The sequence below is a fragment of the Aotus nancymaae genome, unplaced genomic scaffold (assembly GCF_030222135.1).
Source record: "Aotus nancymaae isolate 86718 unplaced genomic scaffold, 86718_ANA_hifiasm-v0.15.2.pri h1tg000058l, whole genome shotgun sequence".
NCBI classification, from domain to species: Eukaryota; Metazoa; Chordata; class Mammalia; order Primates; family Aotidae; genus Aotus; species Aotus nancymaae.
This window is the reverse complement of record NW_026988472.1, coordinates 34,331,421-34,358,264: the sequence shown is the minus strand read 5'-3', so window position 1 is coordinate 34,358,264 and position 26,844 is coordinate 34,331,421. Positions and strand designations below refer to the sequence as shown.

Below are 26,844 nucleotides of genomic sequence, written 5' to 3'. Positions count from 1 at the left end.
TATCTTAATAGAGTTAGACAATAACTAGAGAGTCAGATCATACCTTTTGATCTGACTATTCTACTTCTAGGTCTACAAACTTGTCCAAAAGTAATGTTCACAGCAGCACTGTTTATTATTTGTAGTAGCAAAAAATAGATAGATAGTTGGATAGATAGATAAGAAAGTGATGAAGGAGGAAAGGAAAGAGGAAGGAAGAAAGGAAGGAAGGAAAGAAGGAGGGAAGGAAAGAAGGAAGGAAGGGAGGGAGGGAGGGAGAGGGGAGAAGGAGGGATGGGGAGGGGAGGGGAGGGGAGGGAGGAAGCAACCTAACAGAAAAAGCAACTAGAAACAACTTAAATGCCTTTGTGGCTATACATGTAACAGAAAATGAATCTTTGTCATGTAATACTTAGTGCAAAAGCTGGTTCTAGAAGTCTTCTTATAGCACAGTACTCTTAGGAAATTTTTTTTTTTATCATTTTACCCATTTTAATTTATTTTTTATTTTTATTTTTTATTGTACTTTAAGTTCTGGGGTACATGTGCAGATCTTAAACCACAGAAATGAAATCATATAAGCATACATATGTGTGTGATAAAATTATTTTTTGTAAAAGCCAGAGAATGACCAAATTCAGGGCAGTACACTCAGCAGGCCAGAGGTGCTAGGGAATTGCTTTCCCTCCCCAGGAGCAACCCTCAGCCACTGACCAATGGGAGTTGGTATATGAATATCCCAGGTCCCTTGCCTCTCGGGTGAGATAAGTCTGAGATATGTGTCTATTCTGTCTCCATGAGTTCTCCAGGGGGATGAAGCTCCAGCTACCATTCATAACTTGCATGATGACATGCACGCCTTGACTGGCTGGCTCCCCTACTCCCCTGGAGGTACTTTCTGGCATCATCTCTCAAATAAACAACTTGGACGTGGTCTGCTTTGGGGAAAAACTAAACCAACTTATCTTAGATCTCAGATCATAATGGTGACACTTTCAGCTTGACACACGGAACTTCATAAATATTAATGGAAGGGCCAGTTTAAAGCATTTAACATAGATACTCACCTAGGTGCTTTCACCAATAATTCAGTATTATGTGTCATCCAGATGTTAGCTGGGGTCCCTCATGCCCTGAGGGACTAAGGTGAAAGTGTCTCGCCCTACACTCATTCACTCAGCTGCCTTTTCCCACCCTACCCTCATATCAACAGTGTGTTCTCTTAGATACCTCTGCTACCTGGCTCTTTATTTCACATAGCTGCTGCTGGGCTCTTCATAGAGCACCTTCCCCCCTCTTTTCCCTCTAGTCTTTACTTCTCCCCTCTCCCTTCCAGGATCACTCTAGGCTCCAAATTCTTCTCTCCACAAGTCCAATCCCAAAATTATATATCCAAACCCATCAAGATACTCCTCAAGAAAAAGAAATTATAGGACTAGGCTGGGCATGGTGGCTCACACCTGTAATCACAGCATTTTGGGATGTCGAGGCAGGTGGATCACCTGAGGCCAGGAGTTTTGAGACCAGTCTGGGCAACATGGCAAAACCCCATCTCTACAAAAAATACAAAAATTATCCAGGCATGGTGGCACACATCTGAAGTCTCAGCTACTTGGGAGGCTGAGTGGGTAGATGGCTTAAACTCATGAGTTTGAGGCTGCAGTGAGCTCTAGTTGCATCACTGCACTCCAGCCTGGGCAACACAGCAAGACCCTGTCTCAAAAAAAAATTATAGGACTAGCTAGGAAAGCTTTCTTCCTGCTACATCTAAAGCTATAGACAAATACAGGAATCTTTCTTTCTTGAATGGGGAAAGTCTTGATTTTTAACAGCACCCACTTGAAAACTCTAAGTTATGGTTACATAAAAAGGAGAGCAAGGCTACATCACTCATCACCAGTCATGTGTTTGTTAACTTGGCCTCAAGGACTAAGAAGGTGTAGTTTTATTTTTTTCAGTGAAGCTCATCTGTGTGAAGCAATTTCATTTTTTGACAACATGTTTCCTCCCATTCTTTTTTGTCATCACTTCCTCAGCTTGTATACATCTTTAAATCATGACTGAGAGAAAAGCCTTGGTGTCTTAGTCTGTTTAGTGTTGCTACCAAGGAATACTGGGTGATTTATGAAGAAAACAGGTTTATTTGGCTTTGCAGGCTGTACAAGAAGCATGGTACAAGCATCTGATGAGAGCCTCAAGATTCTTCCACTCATGACAGAAGGGGAAGGGGAGCCAGGGTATGCAGAAATCACATGGTGAGAGAGGAAGCAAGAGAGAGGGGAGGGAGATGCCAGAGTCTTTTTCACAACCAGCTCTGACAGGAATTAATAGAGTGAGAACTCACTCACCCTCCCACACTCCTGATCCAGGGAGGACATTAATCTATTAATGAGGGATCCACCTTGACATGGTTTGGCTGTGTGTCCCCACCTAAATCTCATCTTGTAGCTCTCATAATTCCATATGTTATGGGAAGGACCTGGTGAGAGATAATTGAATCATGAGGGTGGGTCTTTCCCATGTTGTGAAAGTGAATAAGTCTCAAGAGATCTGATGGTTTTAGAAAGGGGAGTTTCCCTGCACAAGCTCTCTCTCTGCCTGCTGCCATCCATGTAAGACGTGACTTGTACCTCCTTGCCTTCTGTCATGATTGCAAGGCCTCCCCAGCCATGCGGAACTGTAAGTCCATCAAACTTCTTTCTTTTGTAAATTGGCCGGTCTCAGGTATGTCTGTATCAGCCATGTGAAAATTGATATACACCCCTATAACCCAAACATGTCCCACCAGATCCCACCTCCAACATGAGATTTGGAGGGGACAGGCATCCAAACTACAACACTTGGCAACTGAACAATACCCTGAACAAGGTTCCAGTATTGAATTTATTGGCTCTACCATACTTCGGTGGTTGACCTTAGGCAGGTTACTTAACTTTTTAGAGCCTCAGTTTTCTTCATCTGTAAATGATATGACGATTAAAAGAGGTAATTGCACCTAACACAGTCCTGGCACAAAGAAGTTCAACAGCCAATGCTAGTTACCTTCCTAAATAAGTAGAAGTATAGAGGACACTCTGTAATATACCTAGCACAGCACTGTCCAGTAGAAATCTAATAGCCACAAATGTGAGCCACTGATATAACTTTACATTTTCTAGAAGGCACAGTTTTAAAGGGTAAAAAGAAATAGATAAAATCCATTTTAACAATATATTATATTTAATCAATATATCTCAAAGGTTATTGCATTAGTCCATTCTCACACTGCTGATAAGGACCTGAGACTGGGTAATTTATAAAGAAAAAGAGGTTTAATGGACTCATAGTTCCACATGGCTGGGGCAGCCTTGCAATCATGGCAGAAGGTGAAAGGTATATTTTACATGACAGCAGGCAAAGGGAAAAATGAGAGCCAAGTAAAAGGGGAAACCCCTTATAAAATCATCAGATCTCATGAGACTTATTTATTACCACAAGAACAGTATGACAGAAACTATATCCATGATTAATTGTCTCCCATGGGGTCCCTCCCACAACATCTGGGAATTATGGAATCTACAATTTAAGGTAAGATTTGGGTGGGGACACAGCCAAACCACATCAGTTATCATTTCAAGATGTACCATTATAAACATTAGTAATGTAGCTGGACACAATGTCTTATGCCTGTAATCCCAGCTACTTGAGTAGCTTGAGTCCAGGAGTTCGAGGCAGGCCTGGGCAACATACCAAGAGCCTCATCTCTAAAAAAATTATTGATGAGATAGTTTATATCCTTTTTCATACCAAGTCTTTGAAATCTGGTATGAATTTTATACATATAACATGTCTCAATTTGGACTAGCCACATTTCAACCCCATGTAGCTAGGGGTACTGTATTGGGCAGTGCAGTTCTAGCACTTCTCATGAGGGTGAATCTCTATAGATTTAGAAATCCAGCATTTTCTATTCTATTCTATGGCACACTTCAAATTGTGGGAAGCATTTGGCCCCAGTCCTGTTCCTTTATTATCACTAATATTGTAGTCATTTCATGCATCAAATGATACAAGACACAAATTATTCTTGAGCAGGAATCCCTAAATTCCTTGTGAGGAATTTTCTCTCCCCTCCCCTCCCCTCCCCTCTCCTCCCCTGCCCCCCTCCTTCCTTCCCTCCCTCCCTCCCTCTCTCTCTTTCTTTCTTTTTCTTTCTCTCTCTCTCTTTCCTTCTTTCCTTCTTTCATTTTGTCTTGCTCTGCCTCCCAGGCTAGAGTGTAGTGGCATGATCTTGGCTCACTGCAACCTCTGCCTCCTGGGTTCAAGTGATTCTCCTGCCTCAGCATCCCGAGTAGCTGGGATTACAGGCACGTGGCACTGCGCCCAGTTAATGTTCATATTTTTGGTAGAGATACGGTTTCACCATGTTGGTCAGACTGGTCTCAAACTTCTGGCCTCAAGTGATTCTCTCACCTCGACCTCCCAAAGTGCTGGGATTACAGGCATGAGCCACCGCATCTGGACTGTTTTTCTTTTTCTCAAAAAAGCTGGTGGTGGTTGTGATGGTTGGGGGTGGAGGTAAGGGCTGTACCTTGGCAAACAGCTTGGATGAAAGAAGGCTTTACTAGGTGCTGATATAAGAAATGCCAAGTTTTCTAGATAATAGGTGGCACCCTAGATGTCAGAGTCCACTGCAAGTAATGGTTCATGCTCAGTTAGTTATGGGACTAAGTAAATATTAATAGAAATAGATAAGATCAAGTTTTGGATAAAAACAGAAGAGCAGTGGATTCTGACAAGTCTTTGTATAATTAACCTTCATCTTTTGGGGTAAAGGAGAACTGAATAAGGTCATTCATGTTACCTATCCTTGGTTCATATTTTTAGATCACATTCCCACCCAGGGATTATAAGGATTTTCTCAATGTCAAATCAAACCACGATGTGACTCAAGGCATTCTTTAGTGGTGTTTGTGTTGTTGGCATTTTGCTGTATTTCCTTCTTTACCTTTTTTTTTATTGCATTTAGATTTGGGGTACATGTGAAGAACATGCAAGATTGTTGCATAGGTACACACATGGCAGCGTGATTCGCTGCCTTCCTCCCCTTCACCTATATCTGGCATTTCTCCCTATGCTATCTCTCCCCAACTCCCCACCCACCGCTGTCCCTCTCCTATTTCCCCCCAACAGACCCAGTGTGTAGTGCTCCCCTTCCTGTGTCCATGTGTTCTCATTGTTCAACACCCGCCTATGAGTGAGAACATGCGGTGTTTGACTTTCTGTTCTTGTGTCAGTGTGCTGAGAATGATGGTTTCCAGGTTCATCCATGTCCCTACAAAGGACATGAACTCATCTATACCTTTCGATAAAAAAGGTTTAGGTGATCTCTTCATAGCTAAGCTCAGTTTATTTATTTCTTTATTTAGAGATAGGGTCTCGCTCTTCACCCAGGCTGGAGTGCAGTGGCGTGAGCTTGTCTTACTGCAGCCTCGATCTCCTGAGCTCAATCCATTCTCCTACCTCAGCGTCCCAAGTATCTGGGACTACAGGCATAAGCCACCAGGCCTAGCTGATTTTTTTGTTTTTGTTTTTTGTAGGGATGAGATTTTTGTCATGTTGCCTAGGCTGGTCATGAACTCCTGGGCTCAAGTGATCCGCCCACCTCTGCCTTCCAAAGTGCTGGGATTATAGGCATGCACCACTGTACCCTGCCTGAAGCTCAGATTTAATACACAATTTGGTATCTTGCCTTTTCCCTCTTATTATAATGTTTGCATTTTCCATGTTCTTATATAGACTTCATACAAAGAAATGTTAAAGACAGTATAATGGTTCATTGAGTGTGTGTGCCATGATTTATTTAACCATCTTCCATTATTGTTTCCCTTCTGGGTATTATAGGATCTGATTTTGTTCCATAACATTTGGGCACAAGAAGCATTACCTTTCTTTATTTTAGAAAATAAAATTAAATCTGGGTTTGCATTCCCACATGCAGAGCTGGCAAGATGCCCAACAGCAGTCATTACTGGGGGACTTGTCCCCATGTGTAGGTATAGGATACCTGAAGAATGCTTGGCATGAAAGTTAGGATACTTTTTTATTTTTTATTTTGAGATGGGGTCTTGCTCTGTCTCCTAGGCTGGAGTATAGTGGTGAGATCATGGCTCACTGCAGCTTTGACCTCTCAGGCTCAGGCGATCCTCCCCACTCAGCCTCCTCAGTAGCTGGAACCACAAGTGTGTGCCATCATGCCCAGCTAATTTTTGTATTTTTAGCAAAGATGGGGTTTTGCCATGTTGCCTAGGCTGGTCTTGAACTCCTGGGCTCAAGCAATCCACTTGCCTTGGCCTCCCAAAGTGCTAGGATTACAGGCGTGAGCCACTGCTCCCAGCCCTATGATAGTTTTGACTCTACTAATATCAATATGCTTAAGGTGGCCTAAACCATAAAACTGTACTGGCTCATGTAACTGGAAGTTCAGAGAAGGCTTCCAGAGAAAGGTTGGGTTGATTTAGTGCCCTAACAAAGTTATTGAGGACCCAGTTTATTCTCATTTCTGCTATGCTTTCTGCAAAGTCAGCTTCACTCTGGCCACAAAATGGTTGTCTACTAGACTCCAGGTACCACATGGTTCCTTGAGTGCACCCAGAGATGGGGATCAGGTAGGAAGAGAGAATGAGAAAAGCGAGAGGTTGAGAGAGGTGCTTCTAGAAGCTTCCTCAGAATAGCAGCAAGTTTCTTTCATAAAAGCTCCCAGGAAATGTCTCCTCCTATACCATTGGCCTAAATTGGGTCAAGTATCTATCCTTGAACCAGGAGCCATGGCCAGCAATCAGAATTAAGCTCATTAGTTTTTAGACTGGCCCATATGTATGACTACAACCGACCGAGATGGGCTATTTTCCTCCCAAGGCACAAAGGCACTGCCTGGGGAAGTGAACAAAAATGGGAGTAGTTACCAATAGAAGAAGGAATGGATTTTATAGAGGTAACCAAAATGTCTTCTATATCTTCCAACTTCTGTTTTCAGTCCTAGAAACCAAAGCACTCCATTGCACATAAGCAGCTAATGAGATCTCTAAGGCATAGCAGCCCAAAGCCTAGAGCCAAAGATGCCACTGTGTTTTAGGTTGGGGAAGATAAGCGACTCCTTTTTTGTGCACCTCTAAGAGCAGCAAAATCAAAACATAGATTTAATTTCTCAATAAATTATCCTGTCACAGCATCCCTGTACTTAAAATCTTTTCTGGCCAGGCACGGTGGCTCACACCAGTGATTACTTTAGGAGGCCAAGGTAAGTGAATCACCTGGGGTCAGGAGTTCGAGACCAGCCTGGCCAACATAGTGAAACCCCATCTCTATAAATACAAAAAAAAAAAAAAATTAGCCAGGCACAGTGGCATGTGCCTGTAACCCCAGCTATTTGGGAGGCTGAGGCATGAGAATCGCTTGAACCCGGGAGGTGGAGGTTGCGGTGAACCAAGATTGCGCCACTGCACTCCAGCCTGGGCGACAGAGCTCTGTCTCCAAAAAAAAAAAAATCTTTTCTGACCTCTTTTGGAGGAATAGAAAGGCTGAAACCCCCTAATTAAAAACAAAAGGACCAGAATCAACAGGCTTCAAGAGGGTTTGGGCCATCCAAAAGAGTTTGCTGAAAACAGCCTACCCCATAAGTATATACAGCTATTATGTATCCATAAGAATTAAAAATAAGAACATTTTAAAAATTAAAAAATCCAGAATCCAGACATGGGAGAAAAGAGCTACTCCTTCAAATCATACATACATTTGATTAAAGATGTTAATTTAGTAAAGCTTTATTAAGTACCCCTGATCCACTAGTTCACTTATTTTCACCATGTCACTTCCCACTCTTAAAATTGAAAGGTGCCTGGCAAATCTTGGAAGCAAGAAAGACGTCCTTCAGTAGGTGAATGAATAATAAACTGTGATACATCCAACATGGTGAAATATTATTTAGCCCTAAAAAGAAATGAGCTATCAAGCTGTGAGAAGACACTGAGAAACTTTAAATGCATATGGCCATGTGAAAGAAGCCAGTCTGAAAAAGCCATATCCTGTAGGATTCCAACTATATGACATTCTGGAAAAGGTAAAACTAGAGACAGTGAAAAGATCAGTGGTTTCCAGGGGTCAGAAGAAAGGGAGGGTTTAATAGGCAGAGCACAGAGGAATTTTAGGACAGTGAAACTATTTTGTATGATACTATAATGGTGGACACCTGTCATTATACATTTGTCCAAACCCACAAAATGTACAACAGTTAAGAGTGAATCCTAATGTAAACTATGGACTTTGGATGATAATGATGTGTTAATATGGGTTCCTTGATTGTAATAAATGTACCAGTCTGGTAGGCGATGTTGATGGTGGAAGAGGATGTGTGTGTCTCGGGGGATATGTGGGAATTCCCTGTGTTATCCATTCAATTTTACTGTGAACCTAAAAATTCTTTCTTTTTTTTTTTTTTTTTTTTGAGACAGAGTCTCTGTCGTCCAGGCTGGAGTGCAGTTGCATGATCTCGGTTCACTGCAACCTCCACCTCCCAGGTTTAAGCGATTCTCCTGCCTCAGCCTCCCAAGTACTGGGATTATAGGCATCTACCACTGCACCTGGCTAAGTTTTGTAATTTTTTAGGAGACACGAGGTTTCACCACCTTGGCCAGGATGATCTTGGCCTCCCAAAGTGCTGGGATTGTAGGCATGAGCCACCGTGCCCAGCCCTAAATATTATTTAAAAAATAAAGTCTATTTTGTTTTAAAAAGGCAGGCTGGTATTACAAGAGAGCATCGAATTGAGAGTCGGGAGACCTGGATTCAAATCCAGTCTGCCATTTACAAGTTGTATAAACTTAAACTATTTTAACCTTTCTGTGTCTTAGCTCATTCACCTGTAAAATGAGGGTAATATTCATCCATCATATTCACTGTGAAGAGACAACATAAGTGCTTTCACAGAGCACACAACAGGTGCTCAAAAAACGCTAACTGAGAATCAAGAGAGAAGGGAAGAAAAGACAAGAAGAGCGGGATATCATACCCCAGTCAAATGGTGACGGAGGTATTTTGTAACAACATCCACTAGTTAGTGAGATAGACCTTTTTTTTAATCATCTATTTCACTCTACTTTGGATTTTGGCTGTATCATATTATGATTTAATAAAGTGTCCATTATCGTTTAAATTACTCAGAAAACTACCATTGCCTAGTTCTAATGTTCTATAGCAGCTGTTGAGAAGGAATGTGATTTGGGATAGGTTTGGTTGTTATTTTTGTTGGTTTTTATGTATTTAATACACATTTGTTGTTAGTTATGCTGGACACTGGGGATGAACCAGTGAGTACACCAGACTTGGTCCCAGCCCTGCCAGGGCATAAGTCTAATGTAGAAGACAGGCATTGATCAAATTATAACAAAGTGTCTGGAGAGTTACAGTGGGAAGCAGAGAGAATCGAGAAAACACAGGGCAAGGAGAAGAAATTGACTTTATGGTCAGGGAAGGCCTCCATTTAAGTGATGATTACGCCGAGATCTGAAGCATTAGCTGGAAGGAATAGTGAGTAAGGTTAGAGTGGTTAGGGTAGGACAGTGGTTTTCACACCTGAGGTGCATCAGAATTACTTGGAGGTGGCCAGGCGCAGTGGCTCACACCTGTAATCCTAGCACTTTGGGAGGCCAAGGCAGGCAGATTGCCTGAGCTCAGGAGTTCAACACCAGCCTGGCCAACATGGCGAAACCCCGTCTCTACTGAAAATGCAAAAATTAGCCAGGCGTGGTGGTGCACACCTGTAATCCCAGCTACTCAGGAGGCTGAGGCAGGAGAATCGCTTGAACCTGGGAGGCGGAGGTTGCAGTGAGCCGAAATCGCACCACTGCACTCCAGCCTGGGTGACAGAGCAAGACTCTGTCTCAAAAAAAAAAAAGAATTACCTGGAGGGCTTGTGTATTAGTTAACTGTTGCTGCATAACAGATTATTCAGAAACTTAGCAGCTAGAAACCACGAACACTTATTACAACAAACTGTGAGGATTTCTGGGGGTAGGAGTAGTCCAGGAGCTGCTTAGCTGAGTGGTTCTGACTCAGGGTCTCTCTCAAGGTTACAACGAGGTGTCAATCAAGGCGTTAGCTAGAGCTTTGTCATCTCAAGGCTCCACAGGGGGAGGATCATAGCGGGGAGAGAGAGAGAGAGAGAGAAAGAGAGGTGGGGAGTGGGAGACAGGTAGGGAGGCAGGGAGCATTAATATGGTACATTTGCTATAATTCATGAACCGATATTGATACATTATTATTAAACAAATTTGGTCCAAAGTCTATACTTTATTTAGAATTCCTTGGTTTTACTGAATATCCCTTTGTCCATTTGTTTTTATAACATTTTATTCCTTTTAGCTGGAATGATTGCCTGTATTAACTTTATTTTTAAAATTTCTTTTCTTTTCTTTCTTTTTTTTTTTTTTTGAAACGGAATCTCACTCTGTTGCCCAGGCTGAAGTGCAATGGCATGATCTGAGCTCACTGCAACCTCCGCCTCCCGGATTCAAGTGATTCTCTTGTCTCAGCTTCCTGAGTTGCTGGGATTACAGGCGCCCGCCATCACGCTTGGCTTCTTTTTGTATTTTTAGTAGAGACGGGGTTTCACCACATTGGCCAGGTTGGTCTCGAACTCCTGACTTCAGGTGATCCTCCCACCTCTGCTTCCCAAAGTGCTGGATTACAGGCATGAGTCACCGCACTTGGCCTATTGTTTAAATTTCTAATTGTATTTTTTAACTGACAAATAATAGTTGTACATATTCATGAGGTTACAGTGATCAGATCAGGGTAATTAGCATTCATCATCTTAAACATTTACCATTTCCTTGTGTTGGGAACTTCAATATTCTCCTTCTATCTATTTGAAACTATACAATACATTGTTTTTAACTATAGTCACCCTACAGTGCTATGGAACACTAGAACTTATTCCTCCTATATAGCTATAATTTTGTATCCTTTAACAAATCTCTCCCTATCCTAACATCCTTTAAAAATTGTTTAATTGACACATAATAATTGTACATATCTATGGGGTATATATGACATATTGATATATACAATGTTGAGTGATCAAATTACCTCAAACATTTCTCATTACTAATATCCTTTTTTCTGTTCCAGCATCCCAACCAGGATAGTACATTATATTTAGTTGTCATATCTCCTTAGGGTCTTCTTGACTGTGACAGTTTCTTAGGCTTTCCTTATTTTGAATGACCTTGATAGTTTTGAGAAGTACTGGTCAGGTATTTTGTAGGACCCCAGTTATTTTACAAACTAATCTCTGAAGTGAGATCTTATCACTTCTGGCCACATTTTTTTTTTTTTTTTAAATATAGCCTAAGGCACCCTGTATTCCTAAACGGTCTCCCATCCAAGTACTAACCAGGCCCGACCCTGCTTAGCTTCTGAGACCACATGAGATCAGGCGCGTTCAGGGTGGTATGGCTGTAGACCTGGCCACACTTTTTTTTTTTTTTTTGAGACATAGCCTCATTCCATCACCAGGCGCCAGGCTGGAGTGCAGTGGTGCGATCTCGGCTCAGTGCAACCTCTGCCTCCCGGGTTTAAGCAATTCTCCTGCCTCAGCCTCCCGAGTAGCTGGGACTACAGGCGGGCGCCACCACGCCCAGCTAATTTTTTTGTATTTTTAGTGGAGACAGGGTTTCACCATGTTGGCCAGGATGGTCTCGATCTCCTGACCTCGTGATCCACCCGCCTCGGCCTCCCAAAGTGCTGGGATTACAGGTGTGAGCCACCACTCCCGGCCCCACACTCTTCTTTGTTAGAAGCTTGAGCTAAGTCTAACCCACACTCAAGCGGAGAGGAATTAAGCTCCATCTCTTGAGGAGTATCAAAGAATTTGTGGCCATATCTTTAAAACCCCCATTGCTTGCTAAAACGTAGATCTGCTTCAGTAGGGCTGCGGTGGTCTAAGAGTTTGCATTTCTCTCCCTGCCTCCTTCCCTTCCTCCCTTCCTTCCTTCTCTCTCTCTCTTTCTCTTTCTCTCTCTCTTTCTCTTGCATGCACGCGTTTTCTTTCCTTTTTTGTACACTGCGTCTCACTTTGTCACCCAGGCTGGTGTGCAGTGGCGCAATCTTGGCTAACTGCAGCCTCCACCTCCTGAGCTGAAGCGATCCTCCCATCTCAGCCCCCCAAGTAGTTGGGACTACAGGAGCGCACTACCATGCCCTGCTAATATTTTTGTATTTTTAGTAGAGACGAGTTTTGCCATATTGCCTAGGCTGGTCTCCAACTTCTGAACTCAAGCAACCTGCTGGCCTCTGCCTCCCAGAGTGCTAGGATTAGACAAGCATGAGCCACTGCGCCTGGCCCAAGAGTTTGCATTTCAAACAAGTTCTCAGGTGATGCTGCTGCCGCAGGTCTAGGGATTTCACTTTTGAGAGCCACTGGGAGCAGGGTCTGCACAAGACCTTGGTGTGTACAAGGAGGTGAAAAGACTTCATCAAGATCTATTTATCAACACACTGGTTTCACTTCTGGACTCTGCAAGTTACCATGAAACTATTAGGTAAAAATATATGCATTGCTGTACACAAGAGGTGCAATACCTTGTATTTATATTAGATACGATTAATTTGATTTGACTGTCACAAATGCCAGGGAGAGAAATCAGGTATCTTAACCTGACACAAAAATAACTGCAACGCAGAAAGGCTAGGTGACCGTAGCCTTGTCTAAGCACATTTTACATTATATCGGGTTCTTTCACATTGTTCTCAACTTCTAGAACTTTGTCACATTTTGGAGAAGCAGAAATAAAATTAGGCACACGAAAGTTTAAATAAATCAACAGAATGGATTTTAAGTAGCATTTTGTGCAGTGGAAAAGGAAGAAGTGAAACAAGTGATTTGGAAACTCAGAAAGATCAGCCCTTTGTTGCTTAGGCTGAGAAAAATCTCCCTGTCCACAAATATCCAGCTTCTTCCTGCTCACTGACAACTGCCACCAATTACCGCTCCACTTCCAGGTAGCACCTGAGAGTCACTTTGGGAACCCTAGGCCACTGGTCTTCTCTTTGTCTGCCCATGCACACAACTGGATTGCTTAGTTCTTCTGGTAAAACTCCTGGTTGAAGAAGTTGTTAGTATGTCTTTTTTTTTTAATGCTTTGGTTTGATTTGAATGGAAAAGACATGGTAGTCTACATACCACTGCCAAGATGACCAATATGTTCTTGAAAATCCAGAAGTCTAGAAGACCACTGGATGTCTTTTACCATGTATGTTACTTTTCTTTAAATTCAGAGTAGACATGCAACTATTTTATTAAGCAAAGAATCGGCTGCATAAACGTCCAGTGAGGGCACACAAGCTAAATAGCTACCCACCAATAATCTCATTCAGTGAGAAACCAGTCCAATCAGAGACCCACGGAGTGGCTTCCAGTCACATTTGTACCTTTCCTTAAAGAACATTCTTCCCGTCCTCTTAATTACGTATGTTTATGTTTACATATTGCCAAAACAAAACAAAACAAAAGCCAAGGTTTGGTGGAAATGGCTAAAGCAAGCAGTACTTTATTCATTCATAATAGGAAATAACAATTTCATATATTGACCCCTGCGTTTTTTTTTTCTTCTTTTTTTTGAGAGGGGGTTCTGGGTATGTTGCCTAGGCAGATCTTGAACTTCTGGGCTCAAGTGATCCTCCCACCTCCGCCTGCAGAGTCGTTGGGACTATAGGTGCATGCCACCATGCCAGGCTCTCAAGTTTACTTGAGAATACCCAACACTGTGTAAGCATAGACTCCTGTCCAAAAGTGGTAGTGAACTGTGAAGCAGTCAGGGAGCTGTCCTATGGCGGTGGTGGTAGAGAAGGGGTATGAAAGAGTGTCGGGGACCTTATTTGATCCTTTCCAATGGTAGTAGTGGGGCTAGGGTGGCATCAGAGTCAGTGACCTTGCAGTTATATTGTCCAATGACATTGGGGGTGTATGGGGGTGTTAGTGACCCTTGACCTCACAATGGATCCCATCCAACGGTGATGGTGGGGGAACATGAAATGCAATCAGTGACTTAATCTTGTGCGGGAAGGAGGGGCAAGGAACCAGGAAACAAGAGAATCAGGGACCTAAGAATCCCGTCCAAAGGTGTTCTCTCGGGAGTGAGGTGGGGGTGGAGCTGGGGGGCCATGTCATAAGTGTCAGTGAAATGACAATTAAGGCTGTCCAATGGTAGGAAGCGGTCAGAAAATAGAACCTGTGAGGTTTCATTAAATTCTGTCCAAAAGTGGCGGTAGTGGTAGAGGGCATAAAACAGTCTAGTTAGGCTGTAAAATCTAAGTGTCAAGATGCAGCGAACATCTGGAACTGCAAGTCCTCCTCCCAGAAAAGGCGCCTGCGGTTGAGAAGGCTTTTGAGCAGCGCGGAGGATCGAATTCCTGGCTCCTGGCCTCTTCCCGGTCCGCGGGCACCTCGGCTACCTTTTAGGCAGCGGAGAACCCTGCCAGGGGCGGAGCCGAGAGCGGCTGCACTTGCTGGGCTGGGCTAAGCCCCACGAGCCAGGGCGGGGGGCTCGGGCGCCGCGCCGCACTCCGCAACAACAACAAAAAAAAAAAACGTCACAGAGGCGGTGGCGGCCAATCAGTGAAGGGCGCGCGCGGCCGCGTGCCCCTCGCGCTCCACGCAGCCCCTCGCGCGCCGCGTACGTGCAGCAACTGACTCCGCCTCATTAGGCGGAGCTTAGGGAAGCGGCGGGCGACCGGTGGCGGTCCGGGAGCTGCTGCTGCTTCTGCGGCGGCTGCACCGGCGGCGCCGAGGCCGAGACGGAGGCCGGGGTGCGGGCTTAGTGAACGTGCCGGGTCCGTGCGGCTCGGCTGCGCCAGCCCTTTCGGCTACCCTAGCGTCTCGGCGGGTCTGTGAGCCGCTCCGGCGAGGATGCGGCTGTTCCGGCGGCTGCTGAAGCAGCCGGTGCCCAAGCAGATCGAACGCTACTCGCGCTTTTCGCCGTCGCCGCTCTCCATCAAACAGTTCCTGGACTTCGGTGAGTACGGGGCCAAGGGTCCCCATGGGCCCGGGGCTGCCGTCATTCCGGCTGCCACCCTGGGTCTCCGCGGCTTTGGGGTAAAGCCCGTGGGAATCTCAGGCAGGGCTAGGGGATATCCGGGGTTGGGGGCTCTCCTGGGGCTCGGATTTCGGGGCGCGGAGGGGCAGGGCCTGGCACCCTCACACCCAGCCTGGGATTTACCGGAGACACAGCAATCGCGTCTCATTGCAGGACCCTCATCGCAGGCGAGATTCCCCAAACCTACCATCGTTAACTTCAAATCTGCTTGACACAAACCTCACAGCCCTTAAAACTTCAGAACGAGATGTGGGTGGCTTTTCAATGTTTTTATTTTTAGGTTTTTCTTTTTTAGTTGGGTAAGAACTGTTTAGAAATACCTTGAAGTTGAATAGGCTATGCAGTGGCATTTTGTTCCTTTTTTGCTCTAAGGTGTTACAGTGTGGCCAGAGTGGCAGGACTCGAACTGCTGTCTTCATCAGGTTATGTTAAAGCAGTTAGAGGCCTGGACTGCACACGCTGTAGATGCTTGGGAAGAGCGGACGCGTGGGTTCCTAGCATCAGCAGGGTCTAATACAACTCTGATTTCAGTGCCAACACCTTTCGTTTCTCTTCTCACTTGGTGTCCCACCCACATTCTTCCTGTCCGGTGGGCTGGTGGGCGGCTTTCACGGATTGAGGTGGGACCACAGAGGATCCGGGTTCTCAGCCTGCCTCAGGCCTAGCTGAGATGGGAATAGATTCCACACCTTCTGTTAACTGGATCATGTTTCCTCAGAAAACGAAGGAGCTGGTTGTGAAACACTTAAAAGTAAAACGCATGCATTGAGGTATCAGAATGGAACTCAGCATCCCTGAAGGAAAATCAAATCCAGCAGCCAAGATGTTCTAAGCTCTCGAGGGGAAATAGTGGGGTGTCTGTTAATGAATTTTATGTAAATGTCAAAGGTATCAGTGATAGTGTCAGTTGGCCATAAAAACTAAAGTGCAGAGTAGGTAGAACATTTGAGGAAGACCTGATATGCAAAAAGCGATCTCCATACTTTTATTTTTTTTAAAAAAAGCGAGAATAGGAAGAGAGGAATAGGTTAAAGTTGAGACCAAATGAAAATTCTAGAAACCTGTTTGCCAGAGGATGATGATGAAAGTCAAAGTTCAATGAGATGTTGATCTTTGCATCTTAAAACTTCACTCCCAAAAGCTATTGGTAGTTTTACTTACCATCTCGAGAATTATAGAGGTTTGAGGCAGTTTCTGACTTTAGAGTTTAGAAAATGTTGCTGTTGCTATAAATCTAGGCAAGTTTTCCATCTTTATGGTTTAGGGAAGATTTTGAAGGTATCAGCCTTTCATTAGCTTAAAGTGACACAGGGTAATTCACAATAAAAGGAACAAAAGGAATCCAGAAACTCCTAGTTCCTTCCACTCTCAAAGTTTTAAGTGATAGGTCCAGTAGCCGGCCAAAATTTTGATTAGTTAATTTCCATAGCAGCTAGTGTCTACCTGGGGTAATAGGTATCTTGGCAAGGATGTTAAGTGAGTAGGAAAACCACGGTGGGGATAGTGTTAGTATGGAAAACCTGTGGGGCCAGTATCTGGAAACAAATGTTCTATCCTGGCTCTGCCACTAATTCAGAACGTGGCCTTGAGTAAGTGACCAACCCTCACTTGGAGCTTGTTTTCCTCATTAATAAAATGTGTAGACTGTATCAGGTGATCTTTAAAAGCACAGTTCACAACTATACAATTGTGATTTCAAAGGAAAAGGGCATGAGCTTTCTAGAAGAAAACTACCAAATCTTTTGATATTTCCCATAAAAGTCTTCTGACCTATTTTGAGAGGGGCGGAGGGATTCACTAAGGTCCTGAGAGAAGCATAATAATTTAAGGTTTTCCTTATAAGGAAGCGCACAGAAGTTCTAGATATCATTGTAGTGGAATTTGCTAGAAATGACAAGGCTAGTTTGTAACACCCAGGGATGAATCAGGTGCTAACCAGCCTATCTTTAATGACAGGACGACTAAAAGAAGGAAGTTGTCGCAAAAAGGCCATCTCTACTTCTGCTTTTCTCTTAGTTCTGTCTCTTGATAGCAGTTCTATTTTGGCAAGTGATGTGGGAGTTGGAGAATTCAGAATGGGTGTGGGATATTTTTAAGGTGAGGAGAGAGGAGGAGTGAAGAGGCTTCATGTCCCTATATGATTGGAGAAAACTGCGGGAGAGGGCCAACTCAGATGCTGAAAGCACCAGGTAGCAGGCAGTGGATAAGCATGAGGTGAGGACTGTGACAAATTGCTGGTATATGGCTAGCTCCAAAGGGGCAGCTGATTGGCACCAATTCAGGACATTTTAAGAGAACTTTGGCATAAACAAAATACACAGATGGATCAAATTGGGCCACAGGCTGCTAATTTATGAACTTTATGCCTTTCTCCATGGGTACTTTACAAATGGGACATACATTTCAACTGTAGTAACTAGACAGGGACCAGAGAAAGGAGATATGCAGGATGTACATAGTTTGCTACAACCTTGGTAAATAGCTTTCTTAATGTGAATTTATGGCACATCAGTGAAGAAGGAGATTATTTCCTATGTTTAAAAGTGGAGGCTAAAACTGGTTGTTACTTCAGAAGCAGCAATTTTATTTTAAAGCAGGGGTTCCCGAGCCTCAGCACTCTTGCCATTTCAGGCCAGGTAATTTTGGTAGGAGCTGTCTTGTGCACTGTGGGAAGTTGAGCTACATTCCTGGCCTCTCCCCACTAGATGCCATGAACACTTCCCACTCCAAGTTGTGACAACCAAACATGTCTCCAGTCATTGACAAATGTCCCCTGGGGGAGCAAAATATCCTCTGGACTTCTGTTGAACCACTGTTTGGAAATGTTTACATGAGTGTTTTTCAGGCCAGAGCCTCATACCCCGAATTTTTGTTGTAAATGGTCTGGGGGTGCTGTGGGTAGAGTGCAGAGCGTTGGTATTTTTAGGAGAGCCCTCTGTCATTCTAAAGCATATCCAGGGTTAGGCACCATTCATCAGATGATCTTCTGTCTGATCTACTGGCCCCCTTTCATCTATGTGCAGTACTTCTCTATGCCTTTTAAAATAATGAAAGTTTCTTGAACTCCATCTTGACTTGAAATATAGCCTGCCACATAGTTAGCAAATATAGCAAGAATAACAAGTATTCTAAATGGTTTTTAAATTTATAATGGCAATAGTATGTTCCAAAGGATGGCATTTTTTAAAATGAGATTTTTCTTTGGGGCCTAAGATTACAGTCACATGGTTCCAAATTCAGAAGGTGCAAAACAACACAGAAAAGTCTGCTTCCCACTTCTGCCTACTGGCCTCCCCTCTTTTGCTTAAATGGCAGTTTATAACTTTGTCTTTACCTTGTTTTTTGAGCTTAATACCTTAGAGAGAGAGCTTTCTATATCTGTATCCGCAGAACTTTTTCTTTTTTATGGCTTCTGAGAATTTGGTTATATGAATGTACCAGAATTTATTAGCGAACTCTCCCTATTGATGGCTAGTTAATAGGTTGTTTCCAGTCTTTGCTATGACAACCTGCCCTCCAGTGAATTATTGTATGCATTGTAATTTCATGCATGTCCGGGTGTATGTATAGGACAGATTCCTAAACGTGGGATTGCTACGTCAACAGGTATGTGTATTTGTAATTTTGACAAACATTGTCAAATTGCTTTCCATAAACATTGTCTGTTTTCCCTCTTGCTAGAAGTTTCTGAGAGTCCCTATTTTCCTACGCCTTCACCACATTATTGTCAAACTTTTGATAGGTGAAAAAATGGTATATCTAGATAGAAGATGTCTTTATTTTAGTTTTTATTATGGAAATTTAAAAAAAACTTAGGCAGGTGCCTTTAATTCAGTGCTTTGAGAGGACAAGGCAGAGGATGGCTTGAGACCAGGAGTTTGAGACCAGCCTGGGCAATATAGTGAGATCCTGTTGCTACAAAAAACAAAAGTTAGCCAGGAGTGGTGATGGCACACACCTGGGGTCCTAGCTACTCGGGAGGCTGAGGCAGGAGGATGGCTCGAGCCCAGATTGAAGCTGCAGTGAGCTGTGTTTGTGCCACTGCGCTCCAGCCTGGGGGATGTACATGTATAGGTAAATACATCCATAAATTTTATTGTGTATTATTAAGGTATACAGCATGATGTTATGGGATACATACAGATAGTTAAAAGGTTACTACAGTGAAATAAATGAACATATCTATCATCTCACATAGTTACCCTTTTTTTTTTGTGGCAAGATCAGCTAAAATCTCATTTAGCATGAATCCCATATACAGTGCAATTTTATATTATATATTCTTCATGTTGTGCATGAGATATTTAGACCTTAAACATTTACAGAAGTAGAGAGAATAGAATGACGAACTCCTGGGTTTGTTTTATTGATATCCATGTACTATTTGTCTGTAGATGTATGTGTGGTCTATTAGATTTTCTTATCAAAGTCATACTTGTTTCAAAGACATAAATTTTTGCTTTCAAAAAGATCATTTTTTTTTCTTTTTCTATGGTAAGACTAATTTATCTTTTGAATTATCTGTTCTTTAAAGATTTGGTAGAACTTCATATAAAAGTGTTTAAGCTTCTATATTTTGGGGAATTTTGCTTTCTGACAGCTTTCTCTATTCTGTGCTGTTGATCCGTGTAGATTTTCTGTGTCTTCTAGAGTCCATTTTGATATCTTTTTCTTAAAAATTATCCTACTCGGCCAGGTGCGGTGGCTCATGCCTATAATCTCAGCACTTTGGGAGGCTGAGGCAGGTGGATCACTGGAGGTCAGGAGTTTGAGACCAGCCTGGCCAACATGGTGAAACCCCATCTCTACTAAAAACACAAAAATTAGCCAGACGTGGTGGCAGGCGCTTGCAGTCCCAGCTACTCAGAAGGCTGAGGCAGGAGAATTGCTTGAACCCAGAAGGCAGAGGTTGCAGTGAGCCAAGATCATGCCCTTGTACTTCAGCCTTGGTGAAAAAAAGTGAAACTGTATCTCAAAAAAAAAAAAAGAAAAGAAAAAAAAGAAAATTATTCTGCTCATTGAGGTTTTTAAGTCAGTTTGGATAGCTGAGATAGTTGTCACTGAACGGTCTTAATTTGCCCTGTGACATTTGTCCTCCCTTCTTCTTTAGTAGGTGAGTTGATGATTGATTTGGTTGGGTTTATTTATTAGTTGTATGACTTTCGTTACCTAGTTTATTGTCTGATTTGACTTTAGTAATTCCTTCTGATCTCAGGTTTATTTTGTGTTCTTTTAAAAATTAGATGCTTTCTTCGTTGTCTTGTTTATTTCAGTATTTCAGGTTAGTTATTCCTCCCTCTGAGCACTGCTTTAGCAGCTGATTTGTGTGCCCTTGGTCATTTTTCTCCCAGCTCTTCTGCGTCTTCAGGTTTTTATTTTCCTATGAACTAAGAGTTGTTTGGGGGAGCTTAAAAATTTCCAGTGTAGAAGCATTCTGTATTTTAATTTTATTCATGTCTAGTTGTTTTGCATTGTGATTACAGAATGTTGTCACAGGTATTCTCTAATTTATTGATATTTACTTTAAACTCATTATATGGTCATTTTCTGTGAATGTTCCTTGGGCAGCAAAAAGAAGGTTATACTCTTCACAGGTTGCAGAGTGTGATGTATCAGCTCTGCAAGATTATGTTATTTAGGTTTTGTACAACTTTACTGTTTTTATCAACTTGATTTGTCATGGATCAAACACAAGAGAAGTTAAAGTCTCCTAATAATGATTCTATTTCTCCACATAGCTCCTATAGTTTTTGCTTTATAACTCTCAGTGTTATGTTTGATGCTTATTAACTCTTGTCCTCATTATGAGATATACCGGTTAGCATTAGAGTGCTGCCCTTTTACTAGTTGAAGGCATTTTGGACTGGATTCATCCTTACTTGACATTGAGATCTAGTTCCCTATTTTCTTGTTTACATTTCCTGGGATAGCATTGCCATCCTTTTATTTTCAGTTTTTCTGAATCACTTTGCTTTAAATATGTCTCTAAATGTAGTGTAAAGTTGGGTTTTGCTTTGTGAATCAGTCTTTTTCATGTGATAATTTTAACCTGTTTATACTTACTGATACGATAGCTCTGTCATCAGTAATGATAAGCATCTGTAATTTTGTTTTGCTTTCTGTTTTTAATACCTTAATTTTCCTATGTTATATATTGCTTTGTTTTAGCATATTTATTTTAATAAATAACTAGGCTTGAATTTTTGGTTCTAGTGGTTATCTTTATAGTTATTACTTTATTTCTATAGACCTTTGTCCCATATGGATTACCACCTGTCAGCTGCGAGACCTTTGAGCACTTGAAATGTGGTTATTGTGGCTGAAAAACTTAATTGACTTAATTTAAATTGAAAACTGACAAGTAAATTTTTACATCTGTGTAGAACAACTTAAATATGGGAACCCACTTTCTCACCTGCAGATTTTATGAAATCTCATTATAGGCCAATTATTTCCGATAGAAATTTACCTTCTGAATTGAGATGTGCTTTCACTATAAAATACACACTGGATTTCAAAGACTTAATATAAAAATAGTAAAATATCAGTACATTTTATATTGATTGTATGTTGAAATGATAATTTATATATGTTGGGTTAAATGGAATATTATCAAAAACTTCATCTATTTCTTTTTTACGTAAATGTGGCTACTAGCAAATTCTAAATTACATATGTGGCTCACATATTTCTATTGGACAGTGTGGTTTCAGGTAGTATATATTAATTCCTTATTAGGAGCAGTGAAGACATCACATTTTAATGTTCAGAATCAACATTTATTGAATTTATTTTTTTATTTGCGATAGGGTCTCACTCTGTCACCCAGATTAGAGGGTAGTGGTGTGATTTCCACTCACTGCAACCTCTGCCTCCTGGGTTCAAGCGATTCTTCCACCTCAGCCTCCCAAGTAGCTGGGGTTACAGGTACATGCCACCACGCCTGGCTAATTTGTGTATTTTTTGGTAGAGACGGGCTTTACCATGTTGGCCAGGGTGGTCTCAAACTCCTGACTTCAGGTGATCCACCTGCCTCTTCCTCCCAAAGTGCGGGAATTACAGGCGTAAGCCATCGTCCCTGGCCTGCATTTATTTCTTTAAATATAACATTAACATGTCTTGTTCCATATTTTTTTCTGTAAACCTCTCTGGATTTTTGGATCAATTTATTGTTTTTGAATGGCAGTTAATGTTATGGTGGCTCCTTGTTATATTTGCACAAATTTGAGTTCTCTTTCCCTTAAGCAGTTGTTATAAATTAAAAGTTCTCTTAATGATGTAAGTAAAGGAGAACTTGGACTATTATAACATAAGGATAGAACCTTCTGAATGTTGAATTAGTTGGTAGGAAATGATTCACATTTTCTTTTGGACTTGCTTTTCATCTTTCAGTCTCCACCCCCGTCGGCTTCTGGTTCCCTTATTAACCACTTTTATCCCTTCCCTGCAGACTGACCTCCCATTTGTTTGATTTTCCAGTTACTTTTGCACAGCCACTCTTGCATTAAAGAGATTTTGCTCCTGCCTCCTTTTCTTACATTTTATCCTCGATTGTCTCTTCCCCAAAGGCAGGCGCTCACCTCTTTGTAACCTCTCACAGCTTCCTCAGCTCAGCTTGCTCTGCAGAGTGGGTGCTCCATAAATGGCAATTACTGATGGCATGCCTGACTCCATCTCGAGTTTATTAAACGTTTTTCCACTTTCATTTAGTCAGTTATATAAGTTTATTTATTTAAGACTGAGTCTCACTCTCACCCAGCCTGGAGTGTAGTGGCGCCATCTCGGCTCACTGCAACGTCTGCCTCCTGGATTCAAGCAATTCTCTTGCCTCAGCCTCCCAAGTACCTGGGACTACAGGCATGCACCACTACACCTGGCTAATTTTTGTATTTTTAGTAGAGACGGGGTTTCACCATGTTGGTCAGGCTGGTCTCAAACTCCTGACTTTAGGTGATTTGTCCACCTCAGCCTCTCAAAGTGCTGGGATTACAGGCGTGAGCCACTGCGCCTGGCCAAGTTTAAACTTCTATAGTGTCCCACATGTAAATATAGCATCTCTCAAATAAAACCACCAGAAAGCAGGTTGTCTGACAACCCTGCCATCTTCTCACAAAACTTCATATTTTGATTTCTGTCATAATCACACTGGCTTTGTGAACCTCAGAGCCTTTAGCTCTTAGAAGGTATTGGCCAGTTTCCCCATTCTTACTATTCTTAAAGTTTAAGGGTCCAGCCATCTTCTGTTTTCCTTTAGAAAGTGTTTTAAGATACTTTGGTTCCAAATGACTCTCTTCGCAAAATCTTGGTTTTTAAAGTCATTTTGCTCGTCAAAGCCTGATTACCACTGGGGACAACTGTGATTGTGTTTTTGGAGAAGATAAAAAGGTTTTTTTTAAAAAAAAAATTAGGAAAAGGGAAAAACAATCTCATTCTGCCTCCAAGTGTGTTTATTTTGTACCTTTACATATGTACATGACAGATTATTTTTCTGTAAGCAGTAGTTTTTCTACTACAAGGTGTTGCCAAGAATTAGGCCAACCTGTTTGGGGAAAGGAACCAACTATTCAGCGTTAAAGGGGAAGAGAACAATTTAGTTGAGGGTAAAGATATCAAACTTGGCTTTTTGCATCTTGATAAGTTTTTAAATTTCAAGAAAGAATTGGTCCAGGCACTGTGGCTAATGCCTATAATCCCAGCATTTTGGGAGGCTGAGGCAGGAGAATCTCTTGAGTCCAGGAGTTTGAGACCAGCCCAGGCAACACAGTGAGCCCTCTGTCTCTACAAAAAATAAAAAAAAATTAGCCAGGCATAGTGGTGCACACCTGTGGTCCCAGCTACATGAGAGGCTGAGGTGGGAGGATCACTTGAGCCTGGGAGGTTGAGGCTGCAGTGAGCTGTGATCACGTCACTGCACTCCAGCCTGGACAATAAAGCAAGACCATGTCTCAAAAAAAAAAAAAAAAAGGAGGGAGGGAAGGAAGGAGGGAAAGAGAAAAGGAAGGAAAGAATGGAAGAAAGCCAGGACAGAAGGAGGAAAGAAAGGAAAGGAAGGAAAGAAGGAAGAAAGGGAGGGCTTTTTGGGCCTTTAAGACCTGATAGGACTGCATTTAACATGTCACTGTTTATCTGGCTCTGAGGTAGCTCTCAGGCACCGGAGTCATAGATCTGGCCTCACTGTCTTTGAAGAAGCTATATTTTGTGTGCTTTTGAAAGTGGAGACAGCTGCAGTTACTGATCTATTGATGGCTGAGTGGTTTCTTCCCATTAAGCTTTTGCAAAATTGATCAGACTCTTGGCAAGATTTGGGAAACCTTGGTTTTGTTACCGGATGGAATCTGAAAATATCACTGCTTTTTCTTTTCCTTTATATGTATAGGCATTCCATTATTTTACTTCCATGGTCTGATTTTAGAGTTGGGCAAATCCTTTTATTTTAGGAATACACTGGTCTAAGAATGTCAACCTATAACCTGAGGGCTGGCCACCTGTTTTTTTTCCCTAATTAATAGACTGTTTTTTAAAAAGAGTACCGTCCATCCTCTGTATCTCTGGTTTCCACATCCATGGATTCAATCAACCTCAGATAGAAAATATTCAGAAAAAAAGAAAATTCCACTGAGTTCCAGAAAGCAAAATTTGAATTTGCCTCACACTGAATACTATGTTGAATCCATGTAAATGAAATGATATGTAGGCTTTGTAACTAGTCTAGAGATAATTTAAAGTATACAAAAGGATGTGCATAGGTTATATGCAAATACTCTAGGCCATTTTATATAAGGAACTTGAGTATCCATGGATTTTGATATCCAAGGGTGTCCTGGAACCAATCCCTCACAGATACTGAGAGGTGACTATAGTTTTAGGGTTACAGCAAAATTGAGCGGAGGTACAGAATGCCCACAGACCCCTTCCTCAGCCCCAAACACGGTCTCTGCCGCCATCAGCATCCTGCACCAGTGTGGAACATTTGTTATAACTGATGAACCAACATTGAGCCATCATTATCACCTGAAGTCCATAGTTTACATTAGGGCCCATTCTTTGTGTTGTACACTCTGTGGGTTTTGACAACTCCTGTTTTTGTAAATAAAGTTTTACTGAACACAGCCATGCTCATTCATTACACATTGTTTGTAGCTTTTGTCCGTCCACAACAGCAGAATTGATTATTGACAGAGACTATATGGCCCATAAAGCCAAAGACGTTTACTATCTGGTCCTGTAGAGGAAGTTACTTGATCCCTGTTCTGAGACAAATCAGTTCCCTCTTTAAAGAACTGAGCAGTGATTGGTCTTAATTTCCATTTAAGTGGTAAAGCTCTGTTTCTTCTGTATGCTAGTAACAATAAACTGGCCATCTGGAGTGTGACTTTTGGGGTAGTGAAGACTTTTCCAGGTAATCAGGTGGTTTATGTATAGGATATCTGCCTCAGAGTGGAATTACCATATGAAAGCCTCTGACATTTTATAGCTTTAACTTATCCAGGGCTGTCAGCAAAGTTGAACTGTATCAGTTTCTCCATAGCCCGGCCAAAATGAGGTTTTATGATTTTAATTGCATCATAGGCAATGTAGGAATGAAAAGTGCTTTTTCCTCTGCTTGGCTTTTTTGTCTGCCTTTTGTTCTGTGTAAAGTACCTTTGGCCATTTTGTAACCAGAATCTGGAGTTTTTATCATTTGCATGAATTCCTTTGTGTATTTGGCAAAGTAAGCTATTGTGCTGTGTAAATGTAGTTTCCTTCTTTGGCAAAGTAATTATCAAAGTATAAAATTAAAGACATGTGGAAAGAATTGCTATATTACCTACAATATAGGTAATTCATCTTTTTTTTTTTTGTGATAGCCCTTCCAGCTTTTGCCCATATATTTACGTATGTTAACACTGTATGTTGGTTTCCTTTTTATCTAGTGCACAGTCTGAGTTTTCATATGCTCTATCACCTATATCATTTACAGTGCTTTTATCGTGATCAGATTTGTCACTTATAGCAGATTTTGTGAGCAGTTATTAAATCTCTCTGGAATCTATTGCCATTTCTGATAAGCTTTTGTAGCTAACTCATTTTTGCCCTGTTTTACTGTCAACTTGCCCAACAATTATTAAGACCTCAAGTTTTTCGCCTGAAACCTTGCTGTTTCTCTTTTATCTTGACTGTTTCTCTTGGATCATATGCTAAACTCTCAGAGTAGTTTGTATTTGTGGACTCTAGTCAACACAGCAACTTTTTTTGATTTTAACTAAATATCACATTTTAACTTTGTAATTTATATTGAAATTTGGTGAGGCAGTTCCTTATTTATTACTTTAAATTTTAAAGAATTCTTGCTTTTCTTGTGCACTAATTCGTCTTGATAAATTAGTCATTGTGCATGTTGAAGAGCATATCATCAAAAATGTGCTAAGGGAACTGTGGGTGGGTTACATGGTGTTCTAGGGTTTCCATCTTTGTTATGTACTTGACATTGAAACTAGCATTGAGGCTGGGCATGGTGGCTCATGCCTGTAATCCCAGCACTTTGGGAAGCCAAGGTGAGCAAACTACTTGAGGTCAGGAGTTTGAGACCAGCCTGGCCAACATGGTAAAATCCCATCTCTACTAAAAAAATACAAAACAAAAATCAACCAGGAGTGGTGGCTCGTGTGTAGTCCCAGTTACTCAGGAGGCTGAGGTAGGAAAATCATTTGAACCTGGGAAGTGGAGGTTGCACTGAGCTGAGATCGCGCCATTG

At 41.9% G+C, this 26,844-nt stretch overlaps 1 protein-coding gene and 1 pseudogene across 5 annotated transcripts in view; one reads left to right on the top strand and one right to left on the bottom strand.

Annotated features, from left to right (window-relative positions):
* Positions 1–11,361: 11,361 nt before the first annotated feature.
* On the bottom strand, positions 11,362–11,480 carry LOC135270036 (5S ribosomal RNA; annotated as a pseudogene).
* A 3,273-nt stretch (positions 11,481–14,753) lies between these two features.
* PDK3 (pyruvate dehydrogenase kinase 3) overlaps positions 14,754–26,844 on the top strand; it is a 217,004-nt gene continuing 204,913 nt past the window's right edge. For all 5 annotated transcript variants that reach the window (XM_012448847.3, XM_064364439.1, XM_064364438.1 and 2 more), the window contains exon 1: positions 14,754–15,029. In XM_012448847.3, the coding sequence (XP_012304270.1) occupies positions 14,924–15,029 (106 nt within the window). In that variant the 5' untranslated portion in view covers positions 14,754–14,923. The remainder of the gene's footprint in view (positions 15,030–26,844) is intronic.